The sequence below is a fragment of the Penaeus vannamei genome, chromosome 37, assembly GCF_042767895.1.
Source record: "Penaeus vannamei isolate JL-2024 chromosome 37, ASM4276789v1, whole genome shotgun sequence".
NCBI lineage: Eukaryota > Metazoa > Arthropoda > Malacostraca > Decapoda > Penaeidae > Penaeus > Penaeus vannamei.
The window spans coordinates 9,757,028-9,768,097 of record NC_091585.1 but is presented as its reverse complement, the minus strand read 5'-3'; the positions used below and the strand labels follow the sequence as shown (position 1 = coordinate 9,768,097).

The 11,070-nt window shown below is 42.0% G+C and overlaps 1 protein-coding gene across 1 annotated transcript in view; it reads left to right on the top strand.

The window, feature by feature from the left end:
• Nucleotides 1-2,656, top strand: part of LOC113818960 (peflin) — a 26,427-nt gene extending 23,771 nt beyond the window's left edge. Inside the window, exons 5-6 of the mRNA XM_070115385.1 lie at nt 125-268; nt 1,087-2,656. Of these exons, the coding sequence (XP_069971486.1) occupies nt 125-268; nt 1,087-1,310 (368 nt within the window). The 3' untranslated portion in view covers nt 1,311-2,656. The remainder of the gene's footprint in view (nt 1-124; nt 269-1,086) is intronic.
• Nucleotides 2,657-11,070: the final 8,414 nt, after the last annotated feature.

Genomic DNA, 11,070 nt, shown 5'->3' with positions numbered 1-11,070 from the left:
ATGAGATTTGTTAAGTGACTTAAAAATTTGTTTGATCTTCTTATACTGTTTTTTTTACACTTTCTCTGTATAGCTCTGTATAGTGAAGATTGTGCCTTAACTGATGATGACATTTTACTCACAGATCTGTTTGACCACGACCATACTGGCACAATCAATCTGCAGGAGTTTGGGCAGTTGTTCACCTTCATCAATCAGTGGATTGAGGTTTACCGTCGCTTTGACAAGGACAACTCTGGAACGATCAGTGAACCTGAGTTAATGTCAGGTACTGAGGGTTGAGATTTCAAATTTAGGCTGTTATGTTCTAATGAATATAAAAAGCTAAGTATTAGAGTAAAGCCAAGTTTTGTAGTGTGCATTTTTTATTTGTGATCAGTATATCTGTAGAGTTTTATGAATCTAGGTGGTTTACTGTTATAAATGTATAATTGGTATCTCATCCTTTAACAGCATAATAGGCCTATATTGTGTCTTTTTCCAAAGACATTAATAAGCACAAGATTAATGCATTTGACTATCTGAATTTTGCCATCAGTATAGCACATACTCATGTATAGGTTATTTATTGTTGTGTTTATTACCTTTGCCATGAGGGTTATGGTTTTGGTAGTGTTGGCTAATTGGTTAGCAGGATAACTCAAAAATTTATTAAAAGATTTTTATGAAATTTTTATCAGAGGTGTTTCTTATCCCAACTCAGATGCTATTAAATTTTGGTGATGATCTGGGACATGATCCGGATCCAGGAATCTTTTAAAGGATTCATTATCATTGCGAGATAGGGAAACATGGATGTCACCAATGTACTTGAGAAAGAGATGATTTTGATGTAATTCTTAATGTGAATATTTTTATTGCATCAGTAACCCTATTGCCTTAGCAGACATATGTGCTGTCTGAGTGTTTCTAGTTAAACAATAAAATGAATTAACTGATTGCATTCCTCCTGTAGTATCTCCTTTTGTGGTAAAAGTTTACTGGTGTTCCCCAGTTTCAACCATAATGAAAATGATTGTGCTTCAAGTGAGGGTTAGTCATTACATAGTATACTATTTTTACATGTTTTCTTTTGCTCTTTTGCAGCCTTGCAGCAGATGGGCTTCAACCTCACCCCTCAGTTTGTGGGGTTCTTGGTGTCGAAATTTGCTCCTAGAACACGACAGGTGACCCTTGACAACTTCATTGTCTCAAATGTCCAGATTCAGAGGCTGACTAATGCCTTTAGGAAACATGACACACAAATGAAGGGTGTCATTACTATTAACTATGAGGACTTTATGTCATTGGCCTTTTCTAATGTTGTTTAATGAGTTATTAGCTACACTTTAGGAAGCTATAATGTGCAGAGTCTTTGTTTCCTATATTAAGTTGGTACATTAACCCTGATTGCATTCTTGAGCAGCCAGTGGTAGATTTAAGGATCTGTTATTTTTTCAAAGTTATCATAGTGATACAACCAGGAAGTTAAGAAGTTGAGCAGAATTAGCTAGCACTTACTAGGAACCTTTATCTGTATTGAATTTATCAGTAGTCAACAAATGTACTTAAAAATTTTCTTATAAGATTTTGTCTTCATAAATTGGTCACCAAAACTACCCAAAAATATGTTTACTTATTATAATGTTGATCGTAGGATAGTAATTTGCCTTACACTTCATGTAAATTGTTTTTTGTCAGTTGATTTCTGTTAGATTAACACTATTTGTTTTGAGTAGAAAATACTAGTTCTGCATAATCTTGTGGTGCTAAGAAGAAAGTACAGACCTGACAGGTGTCCATCCTTTTGATCCTCCCCAAGCTGGACCTCCAACAGGTTGAGAAGAAATATATAGGTAACTTCTTTTCCTTTCTTTTGTTTTATTTTCAGTTTACTTTTTTTCTTGCCAGGGAAGCAGTATTAAAGTTTCATATTAGCTTCAGCAAGAAAACTATCTTGCTCTGCATGATTTGTTCAATGAAGTTTTAGCTTCATGTAACACCATCTTCATGGCCACCCTTGGTTTAGGTTTAAGCATCCATGGTGAGGCTTAGGGGTCTTGAATTAACATACTGAATTTGGAGGCTTGCTATAAGTCACAAGCCCTAGAGTTTTTAATAGAAAAAGCATGATTTTATATCTAGTCTTTGTAAGTTTTGATGTGCAACTTGCCTTACTGTAATATTTGTACTGGTATTTTGCAAAAGTTGACTTAAGGTATATGTAGATGGTTTCTGTGTTGGGGATTGGTTTATTGTTTATAGTTTTAAAGCAATCAAATGCAGATTAGCTGATTGTTGTGCATCTAAATGCTCCAATTTCTATGGCATGCCTTTGGAAGAGGTGCATAGTAGATGGTTCTTGACAGCAGTGTGCTTTTCATCAAATATATTTAAGGAAAGGTACTAATGATTGCCATAGGTATGAAATGTGAAACAAAATATTATTTGGTAACCCTAACTTATTTGGGGAGACAAAGAGAAACACGTTCTTTATGGTTGTCCTCATTCTTATCTGCTTTTAACATTTAAAGATATACAGCTTAATGAATGAAGTTAAGGTATGGCAATGGCTGAAGATTTCTATTGTAATGGACTTCTACCAGAAAATAGCTTTAATACACTGTTTATTACAACATTAAACAAATGTATGAATAAAGCATTATATATTTAAAAATGTGCTCTTATAAACCTTTCACATTGGTACATACAGGAATGTTGTTACAGTGAGAAAATTTAGCTTTTTATTCCAAGTTTATTCTTTGTGATATATATATCTCCTATCACAGATTTATCCCCTCCCCCTTCCCAAGCCCATTTTTCTCATGGGGAGGCCCAATCTAGGGATCTCCCCAGACTTGGGCCTCAGGCTTGGTTCAATCAATTTTGCATGATCTTTTCTATGACTTTTTTTCCTTCTCCTCTCCATTTCTTTTGCCTGTGCACTTCTGAAGATGTTGGCTGGTTTTGTGTGAGTCTTGATTGGCCGCAGTGAGTCATGGACACTGTATTCCTTTGTTTATTTATTTAGACTTTATATCTCATGGAGACCCTATGGTCCCCATGAGATATAAATGTATAAATATATAAATATAAATATATAAATATATATAGATATATGAGAACCATTTCTCTTCGTTACTAACTCCAGGGTTACCATGGACAGTAATGATTTTATACCTTTATTAGGAGCATTAAAGCTTGCCCCTTTATCATCTAGCTCCACTGATTTTAACTTTTCTAGTTACCCACTCCCAATGCCTTGCTCATTGTCGTTGTGGGAGGGCTTAGGAGACGGGGACTGAGACCCAATGTAGAGGATCACTCCTACCTTGGGCCTCAGGCCTTGCCTCAACTAATTTTGCTAGGTCTTTTCTTCTCTCCTTTCCTCTTCCGTATCTTCTTTATTCCCTTCTTCAATCATATTCTTAAGGTGTGAGAGCCGTGCTGAAAGGATGAAAGGCTGGCTTTGTGTCCATCATGAACGGCCTCCGGGAGCCATGGGCACGGTATTCCCTCAGTTAATTGCCTAGCCCTTACCCCTTATGGGGACCCTGAGGTGTAGACCGTTTCTTTTCCCCATTTTATTCTGGCTCACTATGGCCAGTAATGAAGATTCTTAATCCTTAATAGGGACATTAAGGCTTGTCCCTTCATCAACTAGCCTATCTGAATTTGATTTTAATGGTTTTCAGACCCCTGCCCCTCCTTTAACCATGGCTCCGACCACTGATACTAGTACCCCCTCTTTTATGCTTACGAACAACTCTAATCACTCCAAAACCCCCACCCTGGTTATTACTCAACCTTTAGACAGCATCTCTTCCTCTTCCCCATTCTCCTCTTCATCTCCTGCTACACAATCCTCTTCAATGTCTACCCCCTCTTCCCTTAATACTACTCTTCTTCCTTTTTGTCCTCCCCCCCTCCTCACCCGCAGAACTACGCCACTCCACACCACCCCATCTTTCTCTCGTTCTCCTCCTTCTACTGCCTCTAAAAACCTGAGTATTATATTTAGCCCAGCCAAGTGGGATCGATTCTTTGTGATTCCCCCCACAACCCCCTATTCTGAGAATACCCTTCTTTCAGCAGTGCCTCCAGAAACAAGTAGGCAAGGTTACCTTTTGCAATCGCTCTGATCGTTCACGCCTTGTCACAGTTACATCTGAATCCCAAGCTCATGCACTAGCTACCCTAACTGACCTTACTGGCAAACCCATTCCTGCCAAACTTCACCCCTCTCTTAATACTTGTACTGGAACTGTTTCTATTCCCCCAAATGCTTGTAACATGTATGACAAGGACTGGTCAGACTGAAAATGATCTACTTTCCTGCATTGCTAAATATGATGCAGTGGCTGTAGTGTTACACAATTCCTCCCAGAGGCCAGCGTGAGTCCTACGTCAATATTGCCAAAATCAGTTTCCATAGGCAAGACCCCCATGAGGTTTATATTGATGGATTGTCCTACCATGTACGACAATATCAACCCCTTCCTCGTCAATATCAGAAATGTTGGCATTTTGGCCACCCAGCCCTACCTCCCAATCCCTTGCCCGTTGTCGTGGGGGTGCTTAGGAGACGGAGACGGACACCCAATGCAGGAATCTCCCTTGCCATGGGCCTCAGCCCTCGACTCGACTAATTTTGCATTGTTTTTTCTCCCTCCAGCTCTTTCGTGTCCGTCCCTTCTCCAGCCCCTTCTACTATCTACTTCCTAAGGTGTAAGAGCCGTGCTGAAAGGATGAAAGGCTGACCTTGTGCCAGTCCTGAACGGCCTGCGGGAACCATGGGCATGGTACTCCCCTGATTTAATTATCTAACCCTTACCCTTCAAGGGGACCCTGAGGAGTGGACTGTTTATTTCCCCAATATAGTCAAGGCTTCCCATGGCCAAAAATGAAGATGTAATACCCTTATTAGGGGCAATGAGGCTTGCCCCTTTATCAAATAGCCCCACCAGTTCAAACTCCTTTGACCACGACTCTGAATACTACAACTACTACTCCCTAATGTCTACTAGTGCATTACCCACCCAAACTCAATCTCCAGAAGACATTCCTACTCTCTCAACTTCCTCATCTTCACCACCTCTACCCCACAACATTCTTCATCAAACACCGCATCCACCCTTATTACTACCCTACAACCTTATTCTCCATCTCTCCGTAATACACGTCCCCGACCATCCACCACCACCAACCCTACAAATATCTTAAATACTCTGTTTAGCCCAGCTAAATGGAACCGAATTTTCGTGATCCCTTCTACGGCTTACTTAGGCAACACTCTTCTTTCAACAATGTTTCCAAAAGCAAGTGGGCAGAGTTTCTTTCCGTATCCGACACTATCACTCCCGTATTGTAACAGTCACATTTGAAACTGAAGCTATAGCCTTATCAAATTTAACTTATCTCTATGGCAACCCCATTCCCGCAGAACCTCATCCAATCGTCAATACTTGTACCGTAACTGTCTCTATCTCTCCAGCAAACTGCCTAGTCGATACCAAAGATTGGTCAGATTGTGGAGAAGACTTACTCGGCTGCCTCAAAGACCAAGACGTGAAATCAGTACATTTCTACTCCATTCCCCCTAGAGGTCATCAAAAGAAACTGATCATTGCAAAAATTACTTTCCGTACACATGACCTTCCCTTACGCATCTATATCCCTCCCTTTTAGATCATACCAACCTCCTCCCCGTCAAAGTCAAAACTGTTGGCGCTTTGGACATCCTGCCAAACACTGCCGTTCCATAGACTGATGCCCCATATGTGCCCAACCCGGTCATAACCAATCAAACTGCTCTGCACAAACACGCATATGTGCTAACTGCGGCGGCCCCCATAATGTATTTTATAGAGGCTGCAGGTTTGAGTCTGTGGTAGCAACTCTCAAATACAAAAATGGCCTCACTCTATGCTATATGCTTGAGACACAAAATTCCATAACTCATGCTCCATCCATACTCGAAGTGATTGCTGATATCCATACCCCTACAACTCATATTCTCCCTACACCCTTTCTTTCTACTCCCTCTCAACACAACCTAACCCCCTCAATTCCGTCCACCACCGATATCCATCCTTCTGATATCTATCCTCTCCTTACTCATAGACCCCCTACACTCCCTCCTACTCCCTCCCAACACCCCCCCTCAGCCCCCCCCCAAATCCCTTGCCCGTTGTTGTCGTGGGGAGTGTGGGGGGGGGGGGGGGTAGGAGACGAAGACTGAGACCCAATACAGGTCTCAGCCCTCGACTCAACTAATTTTGCATAGTCTTTTCCCCCTCCAGCTTTTTGTTTCCGCCCTTCTCCAACCCCTTCTACTATTTACTTACTTAGGTGTAAGAGCCGTGCTGAAAGGATGAAAGGCTGACCTTGTGCCAGTCCTGAACGGCCTGCGGGAACCATGGGCACGGTACTCCTGATTTAATTGTCTAGCCCTTACCCTCCAAGACGCATAGGGTGGACCGTTTATGTCGTTTTATATAATCAAGGTTCCCCATGACCAGTAATGAAGATGTAATCCCCTTTATCAAATAGCCCCACCCCAGACTCTCCTTTGATCACGACTCCGAACACTGAAACTATTACTCACTCAGTGCCTACTACTGCATTACCCACCCAAGCAGAAAATCAATCTCCAGAAGACATTCCTACCCTCCCAACTTCCTCAACTTCATCAACTCTACCCCCACAACCATCATCAAACACCGCATCCTCCCTTATTACTCCCTGGCAGCCTTATTATCCATCACTCCGTAATAAACGTCCCCGACCATCCACCACCACCAACCCAACAAATATCTTAAATACTCTGTTTAGCCCAGCTAAATGGGACCGATTTTTCGTGATCCCTTCTACAGCTCCTTACTCGGGCAACTCTTCTCTTTCAACAATGCCTTCAAAAACAAGTTGGCAGAATCCCATTTCATACCAGACGCGATCGCTCCCGTCTTTTAACAGTCAGATCAGAAACTGAATCTATAGCACTATCAAATTTAACTGATCATTCTGGCAACCCCATTCCTGCAGAACCTCATCCAACCCTTAATACCTGTACCGGAACTGTCTCTCTCTCCCCAGCAAACTGCCCAGTCGATACCAAAGATTGGTCAGACTGTGGAGAAGACATTAGGATGCCTCAAAGACCAAGATGTGAAATCAGTACATTGCTACACCATTCCTCCTAAAGGTCAACGAAAGAATCCGACCAACATTGCCAAAATTACCTTCCGTACACATGACCTTCCCTTACATCGGTGGACAATCCCTCCCTGTTCGACCATACCAACCCCCTCCCCGTCAATGTCAAAACTGTTGGCGCTTTGGACATCCTGCCAAACATTGCCGTTCCACAGACCATGCCCCATATGTGCCCAACCTGGTCATAATCGATCAAACTGCTCAGCACAAACACGATGTGCTAACTGCGGCAGCCCCCATAATGTATTTTATAGAGGCTGTCCCACTTACAAGTTTGAATCTGAGGTAGCAACTCTCAGATACCAAAATGGTCTCACTTTACGTGAAGCCAGACAGGAAGCACGTCGACAAGGTTTCTCTCATATTCCATACTCTAGTAACATTGTTCTCTCAGCCCCTCCCCCTCCACCCCAAAATGTCCCCATTTCCACTTCTACATTCTACATCCCTCAGACCAATTCCTTTGCCACTCTAAACCCAGACACCCCAATCTCAACCACAGCTCCTATCTCAACTACAGCCCCAACACCAACCCCTCTCCCTCCCCGCAGTAGACAGACTAAACGTTCTAACCCTTCTTCCCCTACAGCACAATCACCTCCACCTACCTATACCTTTGTTCCTGAGACACCAGTCTCCTCTTCCCCTCCTCATAAGAAAACCTTTATCCCACAAACCTCTCCAACCAATTCTATTGCAGAAACAATTACCTTCTCACAAAACCAACTCCACTGCAGAAACAATGGATGACATTCAAAGCTATATGCTTGAGACACAAGATTCCATAACTCATGCTCCATCCACACTTGAAGTGGTTGCCGATATTCATACCCCTCCTACCAATATCCCCCTACACCCCTTCCTCCTACTCCCTCTCAACACAACCTAACCCCCTCAATCCCGACCCATCCTCCTGATATCCATCACCCTCGTACACTCCTTCCTCGTACTCCCTCTCAACACAACCTAACCACCTCAATTCCGTCCACCTCCGATATCCATCCTCCCAATACCCATCCTCCTGATATGCATCCCCCTCTTACTCACAGCACCCCTACACCCCTTCCTCCTAATCCCTCCCAAGACAACACATCCCCTTCAACTCCAACTATCCATCCTTCCGATATTCATCCTCCTAACACCAATACTCCCCCCACATCTACTCCTTCCCAACACAACCCACCCCCTTCAACCCCAACTATACGCACATTCTCCCTCTCTCCATCCCTTCTATCCTTTCCACTCCCTCCCGGATACACACGGGAATCACTCATGTCACAACAATGCCCTTCCCCAGATTCCCTACCTCCCGATACCCCTCCTTTACATCCCCTAGCTCCTTCCCCCCCAGATTCCCCAACACGTACCGACGCTTTCACTCATAAAATAACTAAGATATAGCTTTCCTACACTGGAATATTAGCGGTTTCCGCTCTCACAGACCAAACCTTCGTCATATCCTTGCTTCTTATAATCCATCCATTATCTGCCTCCAAGAGACTTTCTTTACACATCCTCCTATTCCAATTCCCAATTACCATTTTATCTCTTCCCCACACTCCCTTTGTCTCGTCTATACTTATCCATCAGAAAACACCTTATGTCATACCTCCCTTTCAAACCACTGTGCACAGTTATTCGCATCTGTCTTCGCCGTTGGTTCACAGTTATATCAGTCTACTTCTCTGCTTCCCATTCCATTGAAATTGTTGCCTTTGAAACTCTAATTTCCCAACTCCAACCACCTTTCCTCGTAGTTGGTAATTTCAGGGGGTCATCCACTTGAATTAAAAAAAAAAAAAGAAAAAAAATGTAATCTGGTCGGCTTTGGCTATATCGTGATGTAATATTTATGGCTAAATCTCTGACCCCCCCCCCCTGTGTCGCGGCCGTGCAAATATACTCAACAAATTTGTTTTTATGGATTTTCTTTTCGATTTATTTTGTTATACTCTGGTCGCTAGCTGGTATTTCTGCCTACGGCACAGCTGACAGCCACGACAAACAAACGAGGCTGGCAGTCACCACGAGGGAGCCGGAACGAGAGGATGCGCGTCCTATGGCTCGGTGCGAGACCCCTTATGCGCCCTCATTACCTGTAATAGGACACTTCTAATGATGAATATTTTTCCTGTAACTAATAAACATAATATGATGAGAAATACATCTCTATCACAGCTGCGCAGCAGCAGTTGTTTATTCATATGAAATGCCTCGGGAAGTACTGGAAGCCTCTGGCGTCATGGGTATTTTTACAATCATGTGCACTCATTGCCATTAGTCCCTTGGAAAGGGGGAGGGATACACTTCAGAATACATGTGAATGCCATAGAATGCATCAAGATTGATGCAGAGAGCAGATTTCTAAAGAGAGAGAGAGAGAAAAGAAAGAAAACGGAGGAAAAAGTATCTTCAACTTCAAAGCCTGATATCTCAAAACTACACATTTGTCGACATATTTATCCATAACTACTTAGGCGATTCTAAGGGGGTTTGGATCATGTGAAAGCTGAATAAATTTGCGTGTTTTTGTGCATATGGCCTTTCATTTCAGATGATAGAAGTCTATATATTATATTTTATATTCATACCAACACGCATTAAAAAAAAAAAAAAAAAAAAAAAAAAAAAAAAAAAAAATATATATATATATATATATATATATATATATATATATATATATATATATATTCCCACTAAACTAAGAGGATGTTTCAAAATCCAATGCACAAGATTTAGGTATTGCTATAGAGATTATGAGGGACTTTCTTTAACAAGTTCGGTCAATGGATATGTGAGAAGAATCAATTTTTTTGATTTTTCAAAATCTACTTAAAAAAAAATAACTTGATTGTTTATTTTCCGAATGACATGAAACTGCTAGTGTAAATTGTAGTATGTGTATATATAACATACTAAAAAATCGAAAATCCGATCATAATTAAAGATTTTTTCCTAAAAGTGGACGGCCCCTTTCAACTGCCGCCACATTCTATGGGGTGACTATCACCTCTCGAGGCCGATCTCTACAATGCTTCCTCTCCACAAATGACTAAATTACTCTTAATTCAGATCACCCCACATGTTTTGACATGCGCACAAAATCCTTTTCATACTTTGACTTCTCTCTATGCTTCACTTCCATCCATTTAGATTTCCATTGGTCAGTTCTAGACCACTTCCTCTATAGTGACCACTTCCAGTACTCCTTTCTCCTCCTTCGTACGTACCACTTCCTAATCCCCGATTGGTGTACTTTAACTTCACTCTCTACTATCCCTACCCCTTCATCCCCACTCTCGCCCACCTCAGAGATGCTACAATATTTCAAAACAACGGTCCTAAGAGCTGCCTATACAGCCATTCCTTGAACCTCAAGACATACCTCCAAGTGTGTTCCACGGTGGAATTCTGATTGCACCAAAGCGCTTCGCTTAAAACGAGCAGCCTGGAACAATTATCGCTACAATTGAGGAACCCCTAATCAGCTATCAGTCTTATCTCCTTTAAAAGAGCATTTGCCTGTCTTCGTTGTACAATCAGAAACAGTAAAACAAATAGCTGGCGAAATTGTTTCCTCAGTTACATCTACATCTATTTCAGGTGTTTAGCGTCGGATCCATAAATTATCAGGCAAACATCCCCCCCATCCTGCACCCGTCCTCCATATTCGAGATACTCTCATCTCTGATCCTATCCAAGTCGCTAATGAAATGGGCAACTATTTCAGCCTTGTCAGTAGTGTCTCTCACTTTTCCCCATACTTCTCTTCCATCAAGACCATCAGGAATGCACCCCCATCACCTTCACCCTATCTACTAATGAGTCCTATAATGCTCTTTTTAATTCCTCTGAACTCAATACTGCCTCACAGGT